At 37.0% G+C, this 27650-nt stretch overlaps 8 protein-coding genes and 1 non-coding gene across 9 annotated transcripts; 1 reads left to right on the plus strand and 8 right to left on the minus strand.

Moving 5' to 3' along the window:
• Positions 1–957: 957 nt before the first annotated feature.
• LOC105971734 (hypothetical protein) lies at positions 958–1784 on the minus strand. The gene has a single exon (XR_016031502.1). It is a non-coding gene; the product is annotated as a hypothetical protein (transcript).
• A 1105-nt stretch (positions 1785–2889) lies between these two features.
• Positions 2890–3561, minus strand: LOC105971629 (late embryogenesis abundant protein At1g64065). Its single transcript, XM_012996482.2, has one exon. The coding sequence runs from the start codon at positions 3559–3561 to the stop codon at positions 2890–2892; it is 672 nt and encodes a 223-aa protein (XP_012851936.2).
• Positions 3562–4538: 977 nt separating this feature from the next.
• Positions 4539–5457, minus strand: LOC105971628 (late embryogenesis abundant protein At1g64065). The gene has a single exon (XM_012996481.2). It carries the CDS (start codon positions 5343–5345, stop codon positions 4704–4706), a length of 642 nt encoding a protein of 213 aa, XP_012851935.2. The 5' UTR covers positions 5346–5457; the 3' UTR covers positions 4539–4703.
• Positions 5458–8202: 2745 nt separating this feature from the next.
• On the minus strand, positions 8203–9009 carry LOC105971627 (late embryogenesis abundant protein At1g64065). Its single transcript, XM_012996480.2, has one exon. It carries the CDS (start codon positions 8902–8904, stop codon positions 8263–8265), a length of 642 nt encoding a protein of 213 aa, XP_012851934.2. The 5' UTR covers positions 8905–9009; the 3' UTR covers positions 8203–8262.
• A 1033-nt stretch (positions 9010–10042) lies between these two features.
• On the minus strand, positions 10043–10603 carry LOC105971626 (late embryogenesis abundant protein At1g64065). The gene has a single exon (XM_012996478.1). The coding sequence runs from the start codon at positions 10601–10603 to the stop codon at positions 10043–10045; it is 561 nt and encodes a 186-aa protein (XP_012851932.1).
• A 1845-nt stretch (positions 10604–12448) lies between these two features.
• ABCG8 (ABC-2 type transporter family protein) lies at positions 12449–14663 on the plus strand. Its single transcript, XM_012996779.2, has one exon. The coding sequence runs from the start codon at positions 12608–12610 to the stop codon at positions 14438–14440; it is 1833 nt and encodes a 610-aa protein (XP_012852233.2). The 5' UTR covers positions 12449–12607; the 3' UTR covers positions 14441–14663.
• A 3230-nt stretch (positions 14664–17893) lies between these two features.
• LOC105971846 (baicalein 7-O-glucuronosyltransferase) lies at positions 17894–19685 on the minus strand. The gene has a single exon (XM_012996756.2). The coding sequence runs from the start codon at positions 19480–19482 to the stop codon at positions 18109–18111; it is 1374 nt and encodes a 457-aa protein (XP_012852210.2). The 5' UTR covers positions 19483–19685; the 3' UTR covers positions 17894–18108.
• Positions 19686–20776: 1091 nt separating this feature from the next.
• On the minus strand, positions 20777–22365 carry LOC105971789 (UDP-glycosyltransferase 88B1). Its single transcript, XM_012996677.2, has one exon. The coding sequence runs from the start codon at positions 22363–22365 to the stop codon at positions 20941–20943; it is 1425 nt and encodes a 474-aa protein (XP_012852131.2). The 3' UTR covers positions 20777–20940.
• LOC105971790 (protein SGT1 homolog) lies at positions 20777–26773 on the minus strand. Its single transcript, XM_012996678.2, has 10 exons — positions 26467–26773; positions 25660–25729; positions 25413–25537; positions 24859–24997; positions 24404–24500; positions 24232–24297; positions 23833–23971; positions 23656–23735; positions 23459–23563; positions 20777–23338 (listed from the first exon to the last, which is right to left on the minus strand). The coding sequence occupies exons 1-10, from the start codon at positions 26627–26629 to the stop codon at positions 23231–23233; spliced, it is 1092 nt and encodes a 363-aa protein (XP_012852132.2). The 5' UTR covers positions 26630–26773; the 3' UTR covers positions 20777–23230.
• Positions 26774–27650: the final 877 nt, after the last annotated feature.

Below are 27650 nucleotides of genomic sequence, written 5' to 3' on the forward strand. Positions count from 1 at the left end.
TTGTTGATATGTAATTTCCTCTTCAATAATATACTACCCTATTTTGATGTAATATATTTATGATAAACACAAGGTGTTAATTAAGTTAATTGCATGATCAAAGATAATAGGAAACATGAACAATTATTAGAGTGCTTATTGTAAGTAATTAAATAGGGTTAAGATGCATGAAGACAAAAAAGAGTTAAGGAAACAAAACCACTCGACATTAACAAAGCATAGATTTTGCAATGTCCCTTCTATTTGTACAATTGTGTCTCCTAAATTCCAATATCTTACCCTATTTTTACGGAATGGGTCTAGGACTTAATTCATTTGCTTCAGTTTCCGGACATTCTGTATAATTTTAATTAGTTAATAATTAAATTACGAATATTCCCAACCTAATTCAATGTATCTCAATTCTCAACTCTTCGTTGATAGGCTTGATAACTTATACTAAATGATGACTTCAAACTCACGTTAAGTGCTGTGGGCTTTTTTAGTGGACGGGCCAAGAATAGCTTATAAGTGGGCTTTAAGGCCCGTTAATTATTGTATGAAGCATTGGGTTTGCTTTTTCTGGTTTTTTGTTTTAGAAGTCAGTTTGCTAGCTAGTGCAGCCCAATATAATTTGGTGAAGCTCAGTGTTGATATTATTTTGAACTACTTTCTTTGGCATGAAATATTATTAAATTCATAAATGAATATTTAAAATTAAAACTAATAATTAAATATATATATTTAAGATTAATGAATTTTCAGAGTTTTAAATGAGCAAATTAAAAATAGATTTTTTTTACTTGAAAAAGGAAAACAAAATGTGCCAAGAATATAAATGTAACACACGATATATTAAAAGAAATTAAAAGGAATAATTTTATTACAACAAAGTACCGAATACAAAGAGGAAATGGAAGAACAATTAAAATTAAAAATCAAACATTTAGTACAAAAATAAATAATAAAAATAACACGAAAATAATAAATAATAGGAAATGGAAGAACAATTAAAATTAAAAATCAAACATTTAGTACAAAAATAAATAATAAAAATAATCATCTGCAAGAGATATTCCCAAGCTGCCGGGACGAGATCATAATCTCCATAGTGCAATTCATATTGGATGACTTGTTTTTCTTCATCAGTTTCATAATCTCCACCTTCCCCCTCAGCGTTGACCGGCTAGTCAACGGAATCAATGCGTGAGTTCTGAACTCGTTCGCCAGCACTTCCGTCGGAACTCCCGTCGACGACAAATCCACCGTGGCCAGAAACCGCCGAGTGGATCTCGCGTTCGCGCGGGATCTGACAATGCGCGCCTCCCGCTGAAGAAGAACTCCACGGTGCTGTTCTGGTACTTGTACTGCCCGAAATTCCGGTTTCTGACCAACAAATCCGCGATCATGTTTATGTTGAAGGAAGGGTTTGTGTCCAGCGTGGACACCTCGAAGGCCCCGAAAGTGGCGGATCTGACGTGGAACTTTGGAGTACGTACTTTCATGATCGTGAGGCCGAAGATCATGAAAATAACGGACTGGATTACGATGAAAACGGCGACGTATGTGAAGCATTTCACTCGTTTCTTGCGCTTTTCGTCCTTTTGTGCAACCGATGCCACCTCTTCGTCGACTCGGCCGTACGGGTTCACCTGTGGTAAAGCGTACGCCTTTTCTCCTGCTTGATGATTATTTTCCGCCATTAGCGATAACTAACTCGAAAAATATGATTTTTTTTTTTCTGTTTGCTCGAAGAATATAACAATGTAACGATTTTGCTTTTAATTTTGATGATTAGATCATTGGGAATGATTGTGTATATATAGGGTTCTAATTAAGTTCTAACTGATATAGATTGGAACACCTTTGTTGAAGTTATTTTATTTAATATATTAATTAAAGGTGACTTAGATCAGTAGTTTCACTGTTATGGTAAGAATGTATACACGCGTAATGGCTTTGATTTTTTTTGACTTTCGAGATGTTTGTGATTAATTAGGCACGATAAAATTAAGTATAACACAAACATCTACTATATATATATAATAGTGAACAACAGATTTCATCAGATGCTTCCATTTGGAAAAATTAGGGTCAAGGACTAGGAACTGTGTATCGAAAGGTTAAAGTAGCATGCATGTATATATTTTTTTTCCGGAAATTATCGTTCTAGTAGACGAACATCGTTAATTAATCAAACATGTTTTATTGTTAATTTTGTAATAATATTTTTTAGTTTTTTTTCTTTTGCAATTACACATTGAACGATTATTACAACTAAGATTATAACCTCAAAAATAGTTGATGGCGAGAAATTAGGACATTTAATTTGATTGATTAACTACTATATTATCGTTACGGGCATGTCTGAAAGGTTCTTAGCCTACTTCTAAAGTTTCTCTCTCTAAATTCTTTAATCTCAACCTACTGCTTTGTACGATTAACTAAATTTATCAAATATGTTTTATCGTTGAAAATTTATAAATAACAAAAAAGAAACGGAAAGAGAGCAACGGCCAGTATGGGCAGTTTGTATATAATTTGGCGCGTTAATCTTGCGAGCAAAGCTTCTTTGATTATTTATTAAAAAAAATGCTTTTTGGTTAATATCATCAGATGCTTCCTCAGATATTTTTCCTACTTCAGCAGGGGAAATTTACAGGTCACTCACTAAATCCGTAAATCGTAAGATATTTATTTATTTATTAAATATTGAATCATAGATATTATAGTTAAGGAAGTGGTCTAGTTACATCACTAAAACTGACATACATATATATTGACAGAAGATAAATTCAATTGGCAGGTATATATGTATATATATAAAATATATATGACAATATTTATTACAAATCGAAAAAGAATGCAAAACAGAAACCTTCAAATAAAAAAATAAAAAAATAAAAAGAATCATTTGCAGAGAATATTCCTGATTTGTTGAGTAGCAGTCACAATTTCCATGGTGCAATTCAAACCAGTTGATCTGTTCTTCTTCAACACGAATAGTAGTTCCACGCTCCCAATCATTCTAGCCTCGCTACTTATCGGCACAACCCCCGCGTTCAAATCACTCGCCAGCTGAGGATTCGCCCGCGCGTTGGCCAAGCTCAGATCCACCGCAACGTTGAACTTCTTCGTCGTCCTCCAACCGGCGCGTGACTCACGCACAAAAACCTCCCCCACCCGCGTTCCCCTGTAGAAGAAATCGACGGTGGTGTCCATGTACTTGTAACGGCCGAAATTGGCATTCTTGACGGAGAACTCGGCGTTCAACTTCCCGGTGAATGCAGGGCTCGCCGGAGTTCCGGCGTTGAAGTTGGTTAAATGGGCGGAGCGGATGCGGAATCTAGGGTTTCTGATTTTCATCACCGTTAAAGAGAATATGATAACAACCGCAATTTGGAAAATGGCGAATAGAGCAATGCATAGTAAACATTGGGTGATTTTCCTCTTGTGCAGCTCACTGGCGGCGGCGGCGGCGGCGGCGGCGTGAGGGGCGGCGCCCACCTCCGTGTCGTCGCTCCGGCCGTGGCCGTTGGCGGGTGACATTGGGTATGATAACTGTTGCACCTTCTCACCCATCTATTTAATTTTCACTGATAAAATAGATATAAGAGAAAATTTGAGAAATTATGTATACTATAAATAATTATTCGGTAGAAGATTGGTTTGTGCTTCTATTTTCTTCCTTTGGAGAGAAATGAGTGGATAATACTGCTTGAGTTGGAAGTGGCACTTATGTATATACTATACAGGAAAAGTCAAATATTGTTTTCAGGTCAATTTAGAACTATAAAACTATATATATATATATATATATATATATATATATATATATATATATATATATATATATATATATATATATATATATATATATCGTCGGTACCATTTTCTTTTAATTTTTAATTTTTTTTTATTTTACACGTATAGTGGTGTGTTAGAGTTGGTTCTTGGTTAAAAGTAACGCGTAAGATGGCTTACTTTGAATATTGACTTGTAGTCCATATAAGTTGACTTATGGCAAGTTTAAGAGATAAATTACGTCAACCTTTTAAGGCAAAATCAAATTACGACAAAGTTTTACTAAGGCACCACAGTCCAATTTTATAAGTCGGACACGTGTTAAAATCATCTTGTTTTAAAATGTGGAGTACGAACAAGATAAAACGAGTACAACTGGAGAATATTCCATATAATCTAGAAATTTTCAAAAAGTTTGACATAGCAAGAATGAACATGTAAGAAGATTCATAGTTGATGGGTGGTTGTGATTAGCGTACCCAATTATGAAAGATTTTATCGCAATTTGACTTTACCGTGAGGAGTTGCCGTAATTTATTGCCTAACTTTTACGAACCATTTGTAGATCTTTAAATGGGCCTAGCTTAAATTTAAAGCTATTTTAAATGGGCCTATTGAACCACAATTAGTCCAATTAATATTGGACTCCAAACAATGGGTCCACTAAACTATATCGTATGAACTATTGCTTAAACTATTTTAATGGAGACAATCTTTTTACGTCCAGACATTAATTTATGGTTTTAAATTTCATATCATACAAAAAAGATGCATTTTCTAACATTTTGATACGGCAAGTAAATATGTGAATATATGAAAAGATTTATTACAATGCGAAAAATAATTCAAATAATAAAATGCAGAGTAAAAAGAAAAAAAACATAAGCGGCAATTAACTACACTAATGAACAAGGCAAGAATCATTTGCAGAGAATATTCCTGATTTGCTGAGTAGCAGTCACAATATCCATGGTGCAATTCATATCAGTTGATTTGTTCTTCTTCATCACGAATATAAGCTCCACTCTCCCCCTCATTCTAGCCTGGCTTGTAATCTGAACTACCCCCGCGTTCAAGTCACTCGCCAGCTGAGGATTCGCCTGCGCGTTGGCCAAACTCAGATTCACCGCAACGTTGAACTTCTTCGTCGATCTCCATCCGGCGCGTGAGTCACGCACTAAAACCTGGCCCACCGGCGTTCCCCTGTAGAAGAAATCCACGGTGGTGTTCCTGAACTTGTACCGGCCGAAGTTCGCGTTCTTCACTGAGAACTCGGCGTTCACCGTCCCGGAGAACGAAGGGCTCGCCGGAGTTCCGGCGTTGAAGTTAGTGAGATGGGCGGAGCGGATCCGGAATTTGGGGGTTCGGATTTTCATCACCGTTAAAGAGAATATAGTAATGACACCAATTTGGAAAATCACGAACAGAGCGATGTACAAAAAGCATTTGGTCCGGTTCTTCTTTCGCGGCTCTGTGGCGACGCCGCCCGCCTCCGCATCGCTCCGGCCGTGGCCGTTGGCTGGTGCCATTGGGTACGATAACTGTTGCTCCTTCTCACCCATCTATTTAATTTTCACTAAGACAAAGAAGATAAATTGGGAAATTATTTACTACTATAATTTTTTCTTTCTTTTGAGATGAACGATGATTGATGAGAATATGTAATGATATGTTGGATTTATTGAAGTGGCGCACCCATATATATATATATATAGATACAAGGGAATGTTTTAATATTGTTTAAATAAATTTGGTACCTTCAAAGAATAAAAAAATGTGGTTACCGTTTTATTTTATTTATTTATTTATTTACATTCATATTGTGCTAATTTATAATTGGTTGTTGGTAAAAAGTAACGCGGCTTACTTTGAATATTGACTTGCGTTGATTTTTAACTACAGGTGATGTACAGAGGGCTGCAATCTAGAAGAGCGCCAACGTTTAATTTGCAACAATATTTTTATATAATGTCTGCTGATTATATTAATTGCCGAAGCTTCTTATACTTGGAAATTAAATAATGTTTTCAAAGCGTTACACTGTCAATTTTTATTAAGTCTAGGTTTATTTAGTTTTAACTTGTTATCATGGAATCGGCTAATTAATTCATGAAATGGGACTTATTATACGTACTTTATGTGATAATAAATTATTATTTGTTTTCATGTTGACCATGTTTTATGATTTTAACTAATAATTAGGATTATAATCATGCACCTTTAAATTTACTCTAATTATATTTAAGTTCTTCATTGTATGCACATCCTTATTTACATTCAAATATAAATATACTTAGGTATCTTTATATTCAATAATATTGTTTTTTGATATTCAATACTATTATATATATATATATATATATATATATATATATATATACCACTATGTTGCATACAGTATAATACTGACATCAAATATTTTATCACTTGTAACTAGAAAAATATTAATTGGAGTGGGAAAAGAAAAAGTAATTATTTCCAAACATAGACCTCGTATTTCCATTCATTGACTACTATTTTAAGTCTACCTTAATTGACTTCTTAAACAGACTTAATTTGGTTTTCATATGGGGCCCACATCAGACTTTTTTTTTTTTTTTACGTTCCGTTGTGCCTCATTTTCTCTGTATCCAGTTTCCTATATTCTATCTTCCATACTTGGCTGGTAAGTGCAAACTCTGTTAAGCTCAAAATAGATACATTAACTGATTAACAGTGCATGAAATCAACTGCAAGTAAAGGTACGTATGTGTTTATATATATAACAAGAATATATTATTACAATGCGAAAAAAGAATTCAACAAAACCACAAATAATAAAACAAACAAGCAAAAAGAAAATTACCAATTAAGGGGCTAAACTACATCTCACAATGAATATATATAATAAGAGTTTATTGCAGTTACTACCCCTGTGAAAATCGCAACTGTGCGTTTTCCCCCTGTCATAAAAAAATTAGCAAATACCCCCCTATATTTATGTTTAGATAGCTTACTCGACCCATTTCTCTTTTTTCCGTTGACCGATTGTGAAAGGACAAAAATAGCCTTAGGATGTTTCTGCAAAAAACCTTGGGGACCAAATTGAAATACTAAAAAAATGTAGAAACTTAATCAAATAATAAGTTAGGGACTGAATTATAATTTTTCAGAAAATACATTATATTAGTAAAATTGTGGGAGCTGAAATCAGTATTTTGGAAAAAGTATCGTCTTCCACAAAAATCCAAATTTCTTCTTCCCCATTGAAATCACCACCACCACCACCACCACCAAATTCCCACCACCGTGGCACCAGCGGCAATCACCTGGTTATGCCGCCGCCTCCAAAATGAGAGAAGAACATGTCTTCCCCAAATTCTTCTTATTCCCCATTGAAATCGCCACCACCACCAAACCCCCACCACCACCTCCGGCCATCACCTCTTCCCGCCGCCACCTCCGCCGGACCCACCCCTTTCCTTCCACAACATGTCTCCTCCACTCTTCTCGTCGCAGACACCCATCCACCGCCAACTTCACCTCGTTGCCGCCTCCCATTCCACCTCCCACTTTCACCAGAATTTCCTCCTCTCCGCGTCGCCTACGGCGGCGAGGAGTTGTAGTGCTGTACCATTTCTTCGAACAGTGGTGTGGCTGGGAAAATGCGGGTGAATCGACGAAAATCAGATTACACCACCCTAGAGAGAGAAAGAAGTATAGAGACAGAGAGAGAATAAAAATTCAATCTTGATCGTATATGAGCGAATTAAAAAAAAAAGTTTTTTTTTTTTTTCTGGGTCGTCTTCAAAATGCCGATATGAGAGGCAGATACAGATCAACTGGACAGAGAAATAATAAAATAATAAATAATAGTCAGGGGTTTGGTTGGAAGATGGATAGATGATGATGGGTGTGGGGGGTTGGGGGGTTGGGGGCGTTTGTTACAACAACAAAAAAAAAATAAAAGCACACAAAACAGAGCAAAAGGGAATCAAAACAGACGAGACGAAGAAGAAAACAGACGAGACGAAGAAGAAGAAAAGGGAATCACAAGGGGATCTGCTATGAGAGGGCGGTGTATTCTGCGGGGAGTGGTGGTGGTTTGATGTCTCCCGCCGTGGACGATGGTGGAGAACGGTGAAGGTAAAGTTTGAGAAAATTAAATATTATTCGATTTATTTTTTTTGGTTTATACTTAATACTTTAAAAAAAAAAAAAAAAAAAAAAAGAAAAGAAGTTGGGGGCAGTACTGTCATTTCACACAACAAAAGGAAGAAAAATCGCAGAAACCGCGAGTGAGACACACGATTTGCGATAAGGGGGTTTTTTGTCTTTGACTAATATATACAGGGGGGTATTTACTAATTTTTTTATGACAGGGGGCAAACACGCAGTTGCGATTTTCACAGGGGTAGTAATTGCAATAAACTCTATATAATAATAATAATTAATACTGCCCCGCAACCATATTTAAACAAAAGGAAAAAGAAGAAGAAATCATTTGCAGACGAGATTCCTGATTTGCTGAGTAGCAATCACAATTTCCATGTTGCAATTCATATCTGTTGATTTGTTCTTCTTCATCACGAATATAAGCTCCACCCTTCCCGCCATTCTAGCCTGGCTTGTAATCTGAACCACCCCGGCGTTCAAGTCACTCGCCAGCTGAGGATTCCCCTGCGCGTTGGCCAAGTTCAGATCAACCACCACCCTGAATTTCTTCGTCGATCTCCAACCGGCGCGTGAGTCGCGAACGAAAACCTGGCCCACCGGCGTTCCTTTGTAGAAGAAACCGACGGTGGTGTTCCTGTACTTGTAGCGTCCGAAGTTGGCGTTCTTCACGGAGAACTCCGCGTTCACCGTCCCGGAGAAGGACGGACTTCCCGGGGTTCCGGCGTGGAAGGTGGTGAGATGGGCGGAGCGGATCCGGAATTTGGGGGTTCGGATTTTCATGACGGTTACGGAGAATATGGCGATGACGCCGAGCTGGAAGATAACGAATAGTGCGATGTAGATAAAGCATTTGGTGCGTTTCTTCTTTCGCTGCTCCCTGGCGTCGTGAGCGGCGGCGCCCGCCTCTGCGTCGCTCCGGCCGTGGCCGTTGGCGTATGGCAGTGGCTGGTGCTCCTTCTCAGCCATCTAAGAAAATAAAAGAAGAGAGAGTGGGAGATTAAATTATTTGGTGAAGGTTTTGTTTATGAGAAGTATTGTAATAATGAATATTGATGCTGGAGTTGGAAGTTGCAACTCATATATATATATAGCAAAGATTTTATTAAATTGATATTTTATTTTATTATATTAATTATTGTTGTGCTATTTAATATTTAGATTTTGTTTAAAGGAACGTGTGAGGCGGCTTATTCTGAATTAATGATGTGCTAGATAGAGAGAGAGAGAGGGGGGCTGCTTTTTTCAACAAAACCGCACTTATAATTAGTATGTTGATGACGTCATTTGCATGCGGAAGCTTCTACTTGGTATTGATAATTGACAAGGTCTACTTCTCCAATAGTCTGACAGACCACTCATCGTCTGACACGTGGAACCACAGCGCGGAAATTTGAAACCATCCGCAGTTTGGATTTACACTGTGTTCTAGATATATGGCGCAGCAAGATAGACGAAATTATGTGGTGGCTTTTGTGTTTACATTTAGATTTAATCACTAATACAAAAAGTTTATGTTATGGACTATTTACTTGATTTATGTTAATTAATACAGTAGATTTGTGTTTGTTAGCATAGTAATTCGAAATTAGCAGCCACAAGGTCAGAAGGGATAGGTAATTAAATCTGCGTATTAATTGTAGTTGCATATTATATATATATATATATATATATATATATATATATATATATATATATTGCAACTACAATATCCTGTTAGCAGCTGACCATTGTTGAATTTCTTTGACTACGTACTAAACCCTACTTTTGTTACTCTGTTTCTATCAGCACCTCACCCTATATTACATGATATATAATCACATTAACAAATTAATATAATTAACCAACTTAATTTGCATTAATAATCAGTTTAGTGACAATATAATTACTTTAATTAACTAACAGAGAGAAATATAATTAAGAAAATAAACATTAAATAATTATCTCAAATCCAGAATCAATCAGTACAAATCACAAACAAATAAAATGAATTAGAAACACACACAGTCCTCTCCCACAAACAATCCCAAACTCTTAATTAAAATAAAAATAAATTAATAAAAATTAAACAATGAGATTAGTTATAATAAAGTTGTCATAACTTTAATTAGTTGCATTCTAAATTCTCAACGGCGCGTGTCTTGGTATTAACATCCATCCTACAATCCATTGTTGCCGTCTTCCTCTTCTTAATAACTTTAAACAGATGAATTTTCCCGCTCAAAGTTGCTTGACCGGTCAACGCAATCTTACCAGAATTCAAGTCGCCGCGCAAATTAGGAGTAGTTCCGCTTTTAGACTCCGCCGCCACAGTCACGTTCAGCTTCTTAGTGGACCGCGCTCCGGCGCGGCCACCGGGAACCGCCGCATTGCCGACGGCGCTCCCCCGGTAAAGGACCGAGATTTCGCTGTCGGAGAATTTGAAGTGCCCGAAATTCTTGTTCTTCACCGTTACTTCTCCTTTGAGCCTGATGCTGAAGGAGGGTGTGGTTGAATTGACCGTTAGTTTTTCAACGGTAACGGAGCTGAACCGGACTTTGGGAGTTGTGACGCGCAAGAATATCAGACCAAAGACTACTATGATTAGGGTTTGTAGTATAATTGCTGCAACAATTATGGCTATGCATTTTCGGCGGTTTGTAGGAATTCGTGGATTGGTTCTATGCATTTTTTATTTTTTGCCTCAATTTTTTTTTTTTATTGAGAATTGGGAGATGGGAAAATTAGATGACGAGGAAGAAATGTATGAACAATATACAATTTTATACAACGTGAAAAGTTGATGTAATTATATTCTGATAAACAAAAAAAAGAAGTTGGTGTAATTGTTTATTATTTCTTTAATTAGTTATGTGCTTTAGCTTTTTTCTATGGCATGGTGAAAACCAAGTTTAGAGATAAAGTATATTTCATCAGTTTAGGGTAAAAGCAAAATGCAGGATCATTCTTCATATTAAATATTTAATTAGATTAATTATTATTCGAAGGAATATGGAATATTTTGCAGGGAAGTCATGTATAAGTGGGGATATATAAAAAATATTCCTAATTAATGGAAGGTGAGTCGACCAAGTTTGACATATTCCAAAGTCTATAACCCAAGTTTCCTCTGAATTAGTTAAAAGTTCTGTTGGTACTAAATAGGTCTTTATCTCACTAAATTAACATAATTAATTACTATGTTTTGAATTACTATCTCACTATATTTTATAGATATGGGCCTATTAATTGGGCTTTATCTGCAAACCCATGTTTGAAGATTAACTAAATTACTTGTCCAATGGACCTATTTTTGTAAGTTGGCCCATAAAAACGAAAGTATCTTATTAAATATTTAATTTAATGAATTATAGAAATTAAATATCTGCAACGGAGCATCTCCGACTGTACAGCTATGTATAATCCTATACATGGACTGATCTACTACACAGAAGAAAAACTTTAATAAATTTCATTATATCATGAAGCAGGAAAATAGCATATAAAAATTCAAGTTTAAATTATAGGCGACTCTAGAATTTAAATGCCAAATTACAAGAACAATTGGATTTAAAGTCATTTCTTATTTATTTATTTCTGAATTGGTTAAAGTTTAAGAAATTTTATTTGAAAGGCAATAAAATAATAAACGTACTCGTGAACCCAACTCAGAAATCTGAATGTTGTGTGTCTCTACATTGAAAAGAACAAAAAATAATGCAGAAAATGAAATAAAATTATGACATGTGAACTCCAATCATTTGATCTGTCACTCTATAATTAAAATCGTGGGTCATATAACAAAACAAGAAACCATCACATGCATTATTTCTCACTCTCTCACATGAACCTAGCTAGTAGACCAATTGTGAAACACAAGTTCCATCCACCACCAAATTATGCTCGTTTAATTGAATTTCTCTATTTTCCAATTCAAATTAATCTATGATATATTGTGACCAATTGTGAAACACATATATCATCAAATTACTATTTATTTATTTATTAACGAAAATACTAGAACAAAATGCGTAATAAAAACATTTGGGGTAAATTACATTTTCTTCCTTTTACTTTGGTTCGATATCACTTTACCCCCTTATACTCTCGATTATATCAATTTGCCCCATTGTACATGAAAAATTGTCTCAATGTCGCCATTAGTTTTCATTTTTCAAACTTTTGACCATAACACCGTTTGATATAAATTTAAAAATTACAAAAAAAAAAACACCATTTAAATAATTATTAAAAAAATTAAATAATAAATAACAAATTGTGGCTGCCGTCGTGGACTATACTTTCTCGTTGTATATATATTTTTTTGTTTTCTTTTAAATAATTAATTAAACTGAGAGGGGGACATGTTCGTAATTTCAGAGCTTAGACCAAACGGTTTCGGATCAAATGTTTGACAATTAACAGCGAGGGTCATATTGAGATAATTTCTCAAGTACATATAGACAAAACAATGCAACGAAAAGTATAAGAAAATAAAATGATATCGAACTAAAGTACACGGAAAAAATGAAACTTACCCAAACATTTGAGATCTGACATGCACAAATTAACCGCACCACTTGGCACTCAAAATATTATACCAAAAGCATGACAACTATCAACATATCCAATTCCACATTAATCTCTCTTTTCATCCATTTCACTACTACTCTAATTATTTCTTCGCTCCTCCATGGAACAACCACCGCCACCACCACCTCCTCCCACTCCGCCGCCCTACAAAACCTACACACTCACCGCCTCTTCACTCTCCTACACAAAATCCACCACTACCACCGCAGCCACCTTCCTCTTCAAGCCATGCATCTCCACACCACCAACCTACATCTTAAAAGACATCTCCCTCACCGCAAATCCATCTCAAATCCTCGCCGTCGTCGGCCCTAGCGGCGCCGGAAAATCCACCCTCCTCGACATCCTCGCCGCCAGAACCGCCCCCACCAGCGGCGCCCTCCTCCTCAACTCCGCCCCACTCAACCCCTCCGCCTTCCGCAAGCTCTCTGCCTACGTACCCCAGCACGACGCCTGCCTACCTCTACTCACAGTCGCCGAGACTTTCATATTCACCGCTCGCCTCCTCAAACCCAAAACCGCCGACATCTCCGCAATCGTCTCCTCCCTCCTCGAAGACCTCCGCCTCGCCCACCTCGCCGACACCAGGCTCGCCCACGGCCTCTCCGGCGGCGAGCGCCGCCGCGTCTCCATAGGTCTGAGCCTCCTCCACGACCCCGCCGTTCTCCTCCTCGACGAACCCACGTCGGGGCTCGACAGCGGTTCCGCCCTGAACGTAATGCAAACCCTCAGATCAATCACAGACTCCCGCCACCGCACCGTAATACTGTCGATCCATCAGCCCAGCTTCAAGATTCTCTCCACCATTGACAGATTCCTTCTCCTCGCCAAAGGCGCCGTCGTCCACCACGGCACACTATCTTCTCTCACAGCCTTCCTCCTCCACAACGGATTCTCCGTCCCACCGCAGCTCAACGCCCTCGAATACGCCATGGAAATACTTAACCAGCTCAACAAAAAAGAAGAAGAAGATAACCCTGCAGCAACTCCTACAGAATTACAAGATCTTCCTCCAATTCCAAACAATCAAAATCCTGAATCCTCTCTCTCTAACTCTAGAGCGAGAGACGAGATCAGATACAGAAGCTCTCGTTTCCACGAAATCGTCACTCTTTATATCAGGTTCTGGAAAATTATATACAGAACGAAGCAATTACTTTTAACAAACACCTTGCAGGCATTAGGAGTTGGCCTTGTTCTGGGCACTATTTACATAAACATCGGATTCGACAAGTCGGGAATTGAGAAGAGATTAGGTTTATTTGCGTTCACACTAACATTCCTTCTTTCTTCCACAACCGAAACCCTACCGATTTTCATAAACGAAAGGCCGATTCTACTGAGAGAAACTTCGAGTGGGGTTTACAGGCTGTCTTCCTATCTAATGGCGAACACCTTAGTTTTCATGCCGTACTTGCTAGCAATCGCCGTCGTCTACTCGGTCTCGGTCTACTTTCTGGTGGGCCTGTGCGCTACGTGGCAAGCGTTCGCGTACTTTGTTCTTGTGATCTGGGTTATAGTTCTGATGGCGAACTCGTTCGTACTTTTCTTGAGCTCAGTAGCGCCGAACTACATCGCCGGAACTTCTCTGGTGACGGTGCTGCTGGCCGGATTCTTCCTGTTCTCCGGCTACTTCATATCGAAGGAGAGCCTGCCGAAGTTTTGGCTGTTCATGCACTACCTATCGATGTACAAGTACGCACTGGATGCGATGCTGATAAACGAATATTCCTGCCTGGTGTCCACGTGTATGATATGGTTCGACGAGAAGAAGAGCACGTGCATGGTGAGTGGGGGTGACGTGTTGGTTAAGAGGGGGCTCCATGAAAGGCAGAGGTGGACGAATGTTTATATATTGATCGGATTCTTCGTGATTTATCGCCTTCTCTGGTTGCTTGTTTTGAACAGAAGGGTTTCCAGTTCCAAGAAATAAATTTAAAAAAAAAATTAAAATTAAAAAAAAAAAAGAAACTCATTAATTCATGCTGGCCTGGTGTTTTCAATTTCTTGATGCTTTCTTTAATTTGTGCTGTCTTAATTTTTTCCTACTTTTTTACATGTGTTTTAATTTGTGTCAAGAACTACTCATGCATGTAACGTACGTACTACTATTGTGTCAATGGGAAGTAATAAATATGACGTTATTGATGATATATTATATATATTATAATATTGTTGATGATATACATGATCACTTCATCACCTTTTCTTTTTTTTTTTTTTCTTTTTTTTTTAGTATTTTTTATTTCTTAAAAAACATTATATAGAATTTGATCTGCAAATTATTCAGACTTTGAATCAATAAAGTCGTCTGTCGCCCTAGCTAGATATTGTTTTGTAAAAAAATCAAGAACTATATATATATATATATATATATATATATATATATATATAAATACATATTAATAAAATATTTTTTGGATGAAAGGATTATGTATATGAACAAGACAAGAGAAGAGCTCATCCATCAAAACTTCCAGATGTGCATATATATGTCACGGGTTATATTTATATATATTATATATCCCGACAACAATGTGTGTGTATGTGTGTGTGTGTGTGTGACAAAAGAAAAGAATTCAGAGTACTATTATATGAGTAGTGCCGTCGTATTACTGGAAATTAAATAATAATATTTGGAAGAAATTGTTTGTGCCATGAGATGAGATTTGACAGAGGGCCAAGATTGAAACCTACACACACAAACACACACACCAAACGTATACAGATTATTTTTTTTGTTTTTTAGCATTGAGAAACAGAATCAGTGATACATACAAGGTAACTAGAGGTTCACGGGTTCTACTTATAAGCTAGTGCTCCCACGTGAACTATATTTGCCTTATTTCTCCCCTTGTACCAAATTCATGCACCTCTTTTTTTTTTTTTTTTTTTTTTATTAAAACAATATTCAAGAAATATGCAGAAAGAATTCAACATACTCTTTTTTATGAAGAAATTACAAGTTTATTTCTTCATACCAATATTCCTAGAATCGATGATCATCTATATACTTAACAAAATTCTAGAAATACAGAATATATAGTGTTCAATGATATTGAACACAAACAAACTCAATTCGCGGGTTACTGGATAATGAAGTATGTGCTAAAATAATTAACCACTAATCTGAAAATAATCTTCCTCTAATTAATACTAATTTACTTAATTTAAATAAATAAAATTGACTTAAAGAAAATTACAATAGATTACATTTGACTTCGATAGTGAAATATCCAACAATAATAATATATTTTTGAGAAGGAAAATTAAATTATATTTGCTAATATTTTGAGAGGAGATAAAAAGTTTATAATATAGCTGTTAAATTTTTTTGCCGAACTAAACAAAATAAAATTAAACGACTTGAATTGGGCCCACTAAAAAGAAGAGATGATCGGAATATAAAGCCTACTAAACATTGGGCCTGTAATAAGAATTAATATTATGTGGGCCTCTCTAAAGAAAAACATGTACTACTGCTTACTGCACATCAGCGATGGGCTTTGCGTGTTGTGGTTTGATTAGCTAAACGACAACTTTTGTTCTACTATATAATATAAAACGTGTTTCATGGTTTAACATTTATTTTGCAAACACCTATAACTTAAAAAAAAAAAAATACAATTATTTGACTCATGATTCATCTCTCTCACTCAATAAATAAAAAAATTACAAATTCAACGAAAATATTTTATTCACTTGAGAGTACCAAGGGTATGTTTGGAAGCGTTTTGGAACTTATTTTGAGTTCATTTTGAGAAAATATGTTTTGGGGGAAGAATTTGAAAATGAAAGTAATGTTTGTTTATATATGAGAGGAGATAAAATACACTATAGCAGTCAAATCATGTTTAAAGGTGTTAAAAAAATATATTTTAAAAGAAAAAAATTGAAAGATGAAGTGGTGTTTATATGTTTTTTAGTAAGTACATATTTTACTGTAGCAGTCACATCATGTCTGAAGGAGAGAAAAACTTTTGAAATTGTTTTGAGAAAATTATTAAAAAAATTTGATAAATACAATTTTGTTTTGAGGAATCTATGAAAACAAAATAAAAATGCTTCCAAACATTGCCCAAAGGATTGTGTCTTGTATTTGATACTATATTTTTGTTTCAACACTACATATGAATTATAAATTATACATATTAAGAAAATAAATTAAACACGACACAAAATGTAGTACGAAAGTGGATTGTTAGTTTGTCACATATATCTTTTCGATCTAGCGATAGGAGCAAGTGAGTTTGTTTCAGCCGACCTCAGTCCGAATCACTTTGACCCCGTTTGGTTGACAAGATAAAATTAGTCAAAATAATATTAAATAATCTAATGAAACTTAATTATTTTATTTGAGCTTGCAACGTCCAAAAAAAAAATCATTAGAAGTCAAAAGAAGCCAAGATAATAAGCCATGATTATATAATTTTGGCGGGTCGACCCGACAATTTATTGGGATACAAACATTAAATTAAGTCCAACTATTTAGTTAATTATGGTTTATCTTGGCAACCAGACGAGGCCATTGCCTACATTCGCTAAATGCAGGTTCTGACATGTGGTTAGCCTAGTGTTGTTTACGTTTTTCATATAATTTTTAAATTATTATATGAGAGTCAAGATCTACCCAGTGCACTTATATAGTATGTCCAGATTTTTTTTAATAAAAAAATGAAATAAAAATAAATAAAGTCATAGATTGGTAGTTGGGATATGTGGTGGAAATGAAACGAAATAAAGATGGGAATAATATAAGATGGCGATAACCAATTTGGAGAGGTGTAACAATTATGACCCCCAATAATATTCTGCCCCCACAATCTATCAGACCTGTAATAATTATACTGCTTTTAACAATTTATCCACTTTGATCCACTTTTTATTTCAATATTGCTGTTTCCAATGTCACTTTTATCTAAAATTGATTTCTCAATTAAGTTAGCAATATATTAAAATTTTAATTTATTGATTTTTTTAATACATTTTCACCAAATTGGAACCGAAATAAATTACTAAACAAGATAATTCTACTATATCTGGTATACTCGTTGTTATTATTATTATTATTATTATTATTATTATTATTATTATTATTATTATTATTATTATTATTAATAATGAATATCCACATGATTAATATACTACCACTGATAAAAATGCACTACAATTCCTATTATATGAGATATTCTTATTACTTTCTCTCTCTTGAAATATGTTATAAATTATGATATATTTTTATTTTATGATTATTGTGACTCAAAAATATATTATTTCGTTCTTTTTCCTTGACCTCATCTTGCTTATTGTACTTAAAAAACATGATTTATTTTATTCAATATAATTTTATTTCATGGCAAAAAGAAAGAAAAAAAAAGAACATTAATTATTTTGTTAAATTATTTCCTAAAATACTTGAAAACATCCGATTACAATACAACACGCGCTCACAATTCTTGCAACAATACGACTAAATGATAATATACTACAAAAATTAAAGCAAATAAGAAACATAAAAAAACGATTAAAAATAAAATAATGCGAATAATTGGACGAAGCCGCAAACACAACAGAGATTTGCGAGTTAATCCCGACGACGACTCACCGACTCACCGACTCAACGAACTTCCCCAAAGCAACAACCGACGATCCATTCTCACGCACCGCCGCTTCGGCGGCTTTTTTCAACTCGGCGACTCGGACCCTGACGGCTCTCCCCATCTTCGACTCAAACATCTCTCTAACTCGCTTCTCCAACTCAGCCGCCGTCACGAACCCATCCGCCGCCTCCTCCAACGGCAGCGCCACCTTCATTTCCTCCACCATGAAAACCCTGTTCATCCGCTGCTCCGCGTATATCGGCCACCCGATCATCGGCACGCCAAACGACAACGCTTCCAAAATCGAGCTCCTCCCGCAGTGGGTCACGAACCCGGCGACCGAGTCGTGACTCAGCACCTCCTTCTGCGGGGCCCACGACTTGACCACGAAACCCCTGTCTTTAGTTCTCTCCAGAAAACCCTCCGGCAGAAGCTCATCCAAGTCCGGCTCATCCGCCGGCGATGAACCACGCTTCCCCGGCGGACTGCGCACCGACCAGAGAAATCTATGGCCGCTATTTTCCAAACCAAGCGCCGTTTCTTTCAACTGTGCAGCCGAAAACAAACCCCTTCTCCCAAAACAGAGGAAAATCACGCTTTTACTCGGCTGCGAATCAAGCCAACTCAAGCACTCATGCTCTACGCCGCCGGTTTTGGTGTTGCTTTCACCGATCAACGGCCCGACTAGGTAAACAGGCGGAGTTGGAGCGTCCGGTATGCACAACCCACTCGATAATGCTTCCTTGGCTCTGAACTCAAGCGCATCAAACGCGTTCACAACGATTCCGGCTGATTTCCGCATGTTTTTCGCGGTGCACAGAAAGTGTTCGTAAGTATTACTCTGACGGAAAAACAAACCATTGGGGAAATCCAACGAGTAAAGCGGCGGGCATCCCGGAACTTCGATGAAATCGTTCAATTCTCCGATGTCCTGAGGAATTGTTTCGTCAATGGTGGGAACATACAGAAAGGCGCATAGGCCAAACGCGCCGCTGCTGACGTAGTAGTAGGTCGGTATACTCAACTCTGTCGAAACTTCAAAAGCTGAATTGCAGAAGAAATCGATGACGAAGGCTCTGATTGTTGACTTCTGGGAGATCTCTGTTAGGGCTTCCTTTAGGTTTGGGTTGTTGAGGCGAGGGATTTCGAAGAAGAGCTCGACGGGGTTGGCGGTTAAATTAGGGGGGAGAGCGGCGGCGGGGAGGCGGCGATAAGTGATGGAAGGGACGGCGGCGACGGAGGCGGCAGCTGAATCGGCGGCGGAGCTGAGAATAATGACGGAGATTTTGGGGTGGTGTTTGCTGATGAACTTGGCCAGAACCAACATGGAATTCAGGTGCTCCGCCGAAGCATACAGAATTATTGCGTCTTCCATTTATCGATTTTGGGGAAGATTAGAAGAATTGTTTTTGCAGTTGGAGCTTGTTTTTTCTTGCTGTGTGACGTGGTTTATATACTAAAAATAGTCTTGATAAATTATTGATTTTCCATAAAAAGAAGTGTTGATTCGTTAAGTGTAAATTAACGGTTGCCCCCTGAAATAATATCAAATTATTTAAAAGACCTTTAATGTTTAGATAACTACAATTTATCCCCAACTATAACTTTTCTTACATGTTCATTGTTGCGGTGTTAAATTAATTAGTTGAATTTTCTAGATTATGTGGAATCTTCTCCAGTTTGTACCCATTTTCCATTCGAGATTCACATTTTGAAATAAGATGATCATAAGAAGTGTCTATTAGCTTGTAAATATCAGATTTTAGTGCATCAGAAAATGCATTTTTGCACAAAATGAGTACAAACTAGGGAACATTCCAGTGAATTAGAAGATTATGTTGAATTTAACACTGTAAGGATGGACATGTAAGAAAATTCATAGTTGATGGGTTTTGTTGTAATTATCCAAATATAAAGGATTTTTTTTGTAATTTTAGCATAATTTAAGGGGTGGACGTAATTTAACTTTCGTTGAATTAAAATATATTTTACATATGCTCATAACGTATACACGTGTATATATATATAAGAAAAAAGTATTTAATATGATCTTGTGCAATGGTGTGGGGGTTGAAACTTTGAGAGTAGGTTGGTGAGTGAGTGTGTAAGAGTTAGGTACGGCTGTCGGAACGACAAGTATATAATTTCAAATAAGTAGCAAGTGTATATATATGTATAGACTACATATGCATGAATATTGTGAATCAAATTAAAATTCCAAATTATTAGTGTCATGATCATCACTTAAAACGCAATTACTAGCTCTTAATACAACATTCCATCTTAAAACTCTTACAACAAAAACATTTATAAATAGAGAAATAAATAGATTTTTGGCCAAAGGGGTATGTATGGCTGGGTCACGTTTGATTCTATCTCCCCACCTACATTCATTCATGGATAACAAGCACTTGCAGTTGCACACACTTCACTGAAAAAATGAAAAATGTTAATTATCATTTTATAGTAATATTTAATTTCCTACAATTAATGAGTTCCTTTTTGTTATTTATTGTGCCTTTTGCCCTACCTCTACTAATTCAATACTCTAATTAAGTGCTCAACTACTTTATAAATCATTCATAAATTCGTTATGTACAGTCGCAGACATGAGACAACTACCCCTGCCATGCATGTACGCGCGCACACAACCAAAAAAAGTAAATATATTTCACGTGCTAAATTTTTCATAAACTATATATCTCGTTTTCCAGTTTTCTACAAATTGAGTGAGGAAGTTGATAAACAAGATTAACCCACAAACATTCTAATTTATTCCAGTTTAGAAGGGAAATTAAGGCTATAAATTTGGTTATTATTTTCAAATAATAAATCACACTTTCCACAACTGGACAAGCTTTCCAAGTGCAGCAATGGAGGAACCACCTTCCCCAATGGCAGCCCTAGCTTCCGCACTCTTTTCCTCAACCACCTTACGTACTTCTTTCCCTTTCTCCGATTCACCATCCATCAGCTCTCTCACTCGCCTCTCCACCTCCTCCGCCGCCACGGTGCCGCCGCCGTCTTCCATCCTCAATGCCAGCTTCATGTCCTCATCCACCAGCACCACCCTATTAAACTTCTGCTCCGCGTAGAGCGGCCACGCCACCATAGGCACGCCTGACATAACCGCCTCCAGCACCGAGTTCCACCCGCAGTGGGTCACGAACCCCCCGACGGACCCATGGTTCAGCACCGCCACCTGTGGGGCCCACGACTTCACCACCATCCCCCGGTTCTTCGTCCGGTCCAGAAACCCGGCCGGAAGTAGGGAATCCAGATCCGGTTCGGGAGGCGGTAGAAACCGCTTGCTGTAGTCGTCGGAAGGAGGCGAACGGACCACCCATAAGAACCTGTGCCCACTTCTCTCTAACCCTAGAGCTATTTCCTTCAATTGCCCCTCCGAAAACAAACCTAAACTCCCGAAACACAAGTAAACCACACTTTTTCTAGGCTGTTCGTCAAGCCATTTCAGACAACCGTGAACGCCGCCGCCATCGAGTCTGTCTCCGGTTGCCAAGAGTGGCCCGACGCAGAAAACCGGCGGCGTACGGCCACCGCCGCCGGGGTTGCATGCCCCTTCTCTAATCGTTCGAAGAGATTTCGTTTCTAAGCCCTCGAATGTGTTCACAAGAATTCCAGCTGAATTCGGTAAATTAAGCGAGAGATTTAAAAAGCTTTTATATTCCGACGACTCACGATCGAGCATGGGCTTGGGCATGTCGGCAGATGGGATTGGAGGAACCCCCGGAAAATGCAGAAGCGTGTTCATATCTTTGAAGCTTTTGGTGGTGGTGTTGTGAATTGCAGGCAAGTAATGGATCATGGCAAGAAATGAAGCACCGGAGGTGAGAAAATAGTACACAGGGATGTCGAATTCGGCGGCAATTGGAAGAGACGTGTTGCAGAAAAAGTCAATGATGAAGGCTGAGATGGTAGCGGCAGAGTGGGTGATGGTTTCAAGGGCACGGCGGACATGGGGGTTGCTAAGGTTGAGGACTTCGAAAGTGACTGCTTCCATCGAAGGGAAGGAGTCGAGGTCAACGGCGATTAGGGGTAGGTGGTGGAAGGTGATGGAAGGTTCAGTGGCGGAGATGTGGCGGATGTAGGAGGCGGTGGAGCCGGTGTTGAAAGAAGGCGGTGCTGTTAGGATGGTGATGGCGAAGGAAGGGTGGTGGTGGAGGATTAACTTTCCTAGCTCCACCATTGATATCAGGTGGCCCATTCCTGGAGATGGATATAATACTATAGTTTCCATTGCAACAAAAAAAATCACAATCTTTTCTTCCAAGTTGTTGAACTGTATATAGTGCACTTCAAGACATTATCAGTGTCAATTTTGTGGTCCTACTAATTAATAGTTACGTCTAGCAAATAAATTTCTTTGAATTGGAAAACTCAAAATTACGAAAAAACCTATCTTCATCAATATGAATGGTAGGGAATTGATTCTAATATTGCATTACAGCTGACACATTTTGTTCCACACATGAGTGATCAGTAATCAGTCCCACCTTGTTGCCCCACTCTGCCATTAATTTCCGATAACCAATGATAATTCTCAATCTTTCTAGAACAAATAACAGTTGCACTATTACAGAATTATATTTATAATACTTTAGTATCAAAAATACTAGAGTTCTAGAAGCATTTCAATGCTAACTATGTTTGTAAACCTAAGTCAAAGTGATATGGAGGGTGAAAGAAGAGTTAGGGAGTTCGAATTTCTTTCGAGAGAAAGAAAAACCCGGTGCCTCAGACTTTCAGATGGATATTTCACACACACACACACACACACACACAGACGTTCGCTTCTAACATCTCGTCATCCAAACTTATGTGTTACGGCGCAAAGCAACTGTATAAAAAGATTCTTGCTAATAATCACCCAAATCTGTATACAGAAACGTGCAAACAAAGTGGTACAACTTTGGTCTTTTAGATGTTGAATTAACTAAAAAATAACAAAAGAAACGCACTTTTGAACTTAATTTAAGATAAAAGAGTTGATTTGGATTGGAGAGAAGAGAGAGATATGAACATGTTCAATCACAACCAGGAAGTAACTCATGCAAAAGCGATTTCACCTTGTGCAAAAGACGTACGGGATTAATCAAAAGAGGTCAGTACTCCCATTTCTTCAGATCCATGCCATCGGGCGGGCTTCCTTCAACCTTCTTCAAACCCACTTCTTTCCAATTCGTCGATAGCACTGTCCCATTTGATTCAACCTTTTTTTTATTGGCACCGGAAAGAAAATGTCAATAATAACCTTGGATTATAAAAACGACCGATTTTCATTCTTTTCTTAAATGTGTTGGATGATTTAGGAGAAAGATAGTGGTTCTTACAAAGGATTTGCTCATGGCTCTTCTTGTGTCCTCATCGGCATCTTTATAGATGTCTCTGAAAAATTTGTTCAAAGCTGCGTCACCGTCTAGTTTTTCATCCTTTTCCTGTTATGCAAAATAAAGAGCAAGTTAGGCTAGTTAGAGGAATAGGCTACTACGTAAAGGAGAGTGAAAGAAGAAAGTTCGAAATTACACACCTCCTTTTTAACCTCAGCTTCCAATTTATCCCAATCTACTCTGTTAGGTTTGGAGGAAGGATATGTGGGTTTTTGTTTTCCTGTTGAAGAGAATCGGAAAGTGAAGATTAAATAAAGGTTCTACGCTGATGTACCATGGAATGATGTGGGTGTAGAAATTGACGGTAGAATATGTACCTGATGGTACAACTGCTTTCTGCACAAACACAACATCCTTGCTATATTCAAGGGAAGTCCAATGAATAGTGTCGGCTTTGACAAGTCGAATTTCGATTTTTGTAGACATGACTTCATATCTACATTTCATAGGTATGATCTGTTTGACAAGGGATAATTACGTCAACAGACAGAAGCGTAACAAGACCTATACTAACGATGTTGTTACCAATGTTACATACCAAAATCCAAAACTGGAGAAAAAATAAACAGTGAAATTAATGCTCACATCGACTCAATCAACACTTAAAAGCACCGTATTAAATAAAATAACAATTTCTTTTCTTTGTTATGAGGAAGTGCAGAATCAAGATATTTCTAATCCAAATTCAGTCTAAGACCATGAATAAATTACGTCACCTTTCCAAATAAGCGAGGTTGAAAATGATATGCTTCTTCATCAGGCAACTCGATTGTAACACTAAGCTGGGTATCAGTGAAGGACAAAAGGGAGTTAACATGTTGAGCAAGATAAGATAAGATTGAAATAAAGAAAAATGAGAGCTATTTTAATATATCCTGCACTACTTACTATCTGTTCACCAAAGTCAACCACCACGCTGTTTGCGGGTATTCCCTTTGCAAATATTGTAACCACCACTTCCTCTGGTTTCTGATAAAATTCATGCCTGCAGTGTACAGGAAGAGATAACTGAACAATGAAGAACTGGAACATGGAAGAAAAGCTCTTGCCACACCAAGTCATATAGATGATTTAAGTTATGCCATAAAGTGAACGAGAAGAAGAGATTTGACTTCAAAATAGCCAATTCAATACATCTCACACATGCACACTCACACTCACACATCTTCCCTTGCGCATAAATGATAATAGAGTACTTATTAATGATAAAAAAGGAATTATCAAGGGGGTGTTGCGGTTGAGTGGGTTAATTTGCTAGAGTTTAGGAGTTCGTTTACCCTGTACCCTAACAGACACGGTTGGACTAAGTTAACCATATATTCACACAAGATATGCCACACAACCTGTATCTTGGTTTGGTAGATGACACCGGCGTGCTTGTTCCTTGACTGGACAAGCCAACAAACGATGGCAAATTATTTGGAGTCGCAACATCTATTGGAGCTTTATCAACCAAGTGCTCAGGTTGCTCTGCAGCTTCCTCTAAAATAAGAAGGAAAAAGAAACATATTATTATTAGTAGACCAATTACATGTACAGAAAAATCATAGCTTATTGTCCAACAGTAAGAACTCAGAGTACGAGTAGACTGCTAACATATTGCATCACAGTTTTATAGGAATTCCCTACCCAGTTGAATTGTAAATTGGAGGTCCAGCAGAAAACTTGAAAAATTAATGCAACAACATCAAAAATCTTAATGACGACTTCTAAGTCAAATCCCAACGTAAATCTAACTATAAGCATGCATAGCAATAATTTAAGTACGGGCCACAATGAATGAATTAATGGTTACAGCTCAAAAAGAAGCTAGGAAAAATGGAAAAGAAATCATCACAGCAAAAACCACAATAAAGAGTTGTTCTAGTATTCTAGAACGAATAGAAGACTATTTTACCTGCTATATGCTCATCACATTCTTTGATCAACTTAGTAAACCTGGAATCATGAGGCGCCAAAGAAGCACCAGTTTCTAATGCTGCTTTAGCAGTCTCATATTCTTCAAGATTGATACACGCCACACTGCATGAAAATAAAATATAGAATTAGCAATATTTGAAGAAAGAAAAACAGAAATTCTATATTCACACTCAAGCGCAAAATCAAAAAATCCTTCGATCCAAACAATCCCTTACAGAACTCACCCTTTACGCAGATAGGTCTTGGCCATTGTAGAGTCCAACTCAATCGCCTTATTTGTATCAGCAACAGCCTCTGTTCATCAAACATGCAAAGGTTAGTAACAACCTCTCAACCAGCTTTATATAAAACAACAGTAATAATATCCAGAACACACCTGAACTTTAAATACCAGAAAAATTATATATATATATCATGCCACATGCATACAATAATTTCTTCAAATCATGAATCACAAAGCAAACCTGAGTTTTAAGTACCATAAAACAAAATATTGCCACGTGCGTGCAATAATTTCTTTAATGAAATTAAGCATCACAGGGGCAACAAGGCCAGCATATCATTCGAAAAATTAAGATATTGAAACCATGGTATTTTAATAAGAAACATTTATAGATTGGATCCACAGATTCGTATACTTAATAGATTCCATCAATTTTCATAAATTTCAACGCAAAATACATCGACGGCTTCACCTTTGCACGAAGAGCAGAACAATCAACTCAATTGAATACCACCTAGATGTTTCTAGCCGATAGTGAGAATTCCACATCGACAATTGTAATTTGAATTCATGATGGTGAAAATTTCCATTAATAACGTATTTTTGGATCCATAAAATCAGAGTTCTGGAACAGCAGTTGAACCAAAAAAATAGTAATTCAAATTACACAAAAACCATCCCATTCATTTATACCTTTAATACCAAAAAGCAGAACATGAAAATAAAAGTTCAACTGCCCCAATCCAAAGTACGTTCACCTTTTCTTTTATGCGCAATAATACAAGCACAGAAAAACAATTTCCATTACCAGTAAAGTTTCGGAGTTTAATATTGGCTTGTGCACGATCGGCGAAAAGCTCGGCGGTGGTAGGGCTTAAAGCAATGGCTTGAGTGTAGAGGTCAACGGCGAGTTCGAAGTGGTCGTCGATGAACGCCTCTTTTGCCTTCGTTTCCAGATCCGACGACGCCATTGGTACGGATTACAACTCTACGAAGACTTTTTGGATTGATTAGAGAGAGAAAGAGGGATAGAAATTAGAAATTAGAAATTTAGAACAGAAGGAGACGACTTGCAGGGTTCTGAAATCTGAACTCTGATTCACTGTATATAATATGTTATACATAATAAATTTTAGTGTAAATTACAAACACCCCCTGAGGTATGGACAATTTACGAAAAACCCATCTTGTTTGAATAATTACATCTACCCCTCAACTATGATTTTTTCTTATATCTCCAACCTTATGGTGTCAAATTCAAAGATCATCTAGATTTCGTGGAATGTGCTCTAGTTTGTACTCATTTTGTGTAAAAATAAAGTTTCTGATGCACCACAATCTGATATATACAAGCCAAAAAACACATATTATGATCATCTTGCTTCAAAATATGGAGTTCGAATATGATAAAACGGGTAAAAAATGATAATATTCCATAGGCTGCGGCTATATGCAATACTCATTCCACTTATGCAAGACCAAATTAAAGAAAGATTCAAAAAGATTCTATTTTATTAAGATGGAATGACAAGTATGCCCATAAATTAAATTGGCTTTTTTTTTCTCATGTAAGACCAAATACAAATAATGAGAAAAAAACAAAAATCGACACCAAGGTGTCGAAAAACTATGCTACAAATCGACACTTAAGCGTCGAATTTCATAGGTAAAAATCGACATTGACATGTCGAATTTATAGCACAAATTCAAATGTCGAATTTTATACCTCAAAATCGACATCTAAATGTCGAATTTTATACCTCAAAATCGACATCTAAATGTCGATTTTTACCTGTAAAATTCGACCTGTACATGTCGAATTCGTTTGCGCGGGATTTTTTTTTGAAAATCGATATGCTAGCTAAAAAACCCATAAATGCATACATTCTTGGGTTCTTCCATCGTAGAATCTTCTATTTTGATGTCTTATGACTCCATACTTGCCATCTTTGTAAGATTTGTTGAGTTTTGATGATTTTGAATTTATAGGTT

This window comes from Erythranthe guttata, chromosome 6 (genome assembly GCF_056151865.1).
Source record: "Erythranthe guttata isolate IM_541 chromosome 6, IM_541, whole genome shotgun sequence".
NCBI classification, from domain to species: domain Eukaryota; kingdom Viridiplantae; phylum Streptophyta; class Magnoliopsida; order Lamiales; family Phrymaceae; genus Erythranthe; species Erythranthe guttata.

Bases quoted from the DNA above. Each gene is read 5' to 3' on its own strand.
- ABCG8 (XM_012996779.2), top strand. From the start codon at position 12,608: ATGGAACAACCACCGCCACCACCACCTCCTCCCACTCCGCCGCCCTAC.
- LOC105971628 (XM_012996481.2), bottom strand. From the start codon at position 5,345: ATGGGTGAGAAGGAGCAACAGTTATCGTACCCAATGGCACCAGCCAAC.
- LOC105971629 (XM_012996482.2), bottom strand. From the start codon at position 3,561: ATGGGTGAGAAGGTGCAACAGTTATCATACCCAATGTCACCCGCCAAC.
- LOC105971626 (XM_012996478.1), bottom strand. From the start codon at position 10,603: ATGCATAGAACCAATCCACGAATTCCTACAAACCGCCGAAAATGCATA.
- LOC105971790 (XM_012996678.2), bottom strand. From the start codon at position 26,629: ATGGCGTCGTCGGATCTGGAAACGAAGGCAAAAGAGGCGTTCATCGAC. The intron at 24,998-25,412 runs GTAAAATAGTCT...TTCTTATTTTAG, and splicing joins ATGTGATGAGCATATAGCAG to AGGAAGCTGCAGAGCAACCT. The intron at 24,501-24,858 runs GTTGTGTGGCAT...TGTACACTGCAG, and splicing joins TCTACCAAACCAAGATACAG to GCATGAATTTTATCAGAAAC.
- LOC105971789 (XM_012996677.2), bottom strand. From the start codon at position 22,365: ATGGAAACTATAGTATTATATCCATCTCCAGGAATGGGCCACCTGATA.
- LOC105971627 (XM_012996480.2), bottom strand. From the start codon at position 8,904: ATGGCTGAGAAGGAGCACCAGCCACTGCCATACGCCAACGGCCACGGC.
- LOC105971846 (XM_012996756.2), bottom strand. From the start codon at position 19,482: ATGGAAGACGCAATAATTCTGTATGCTTCGGCGGAGCACCTGAATTCC.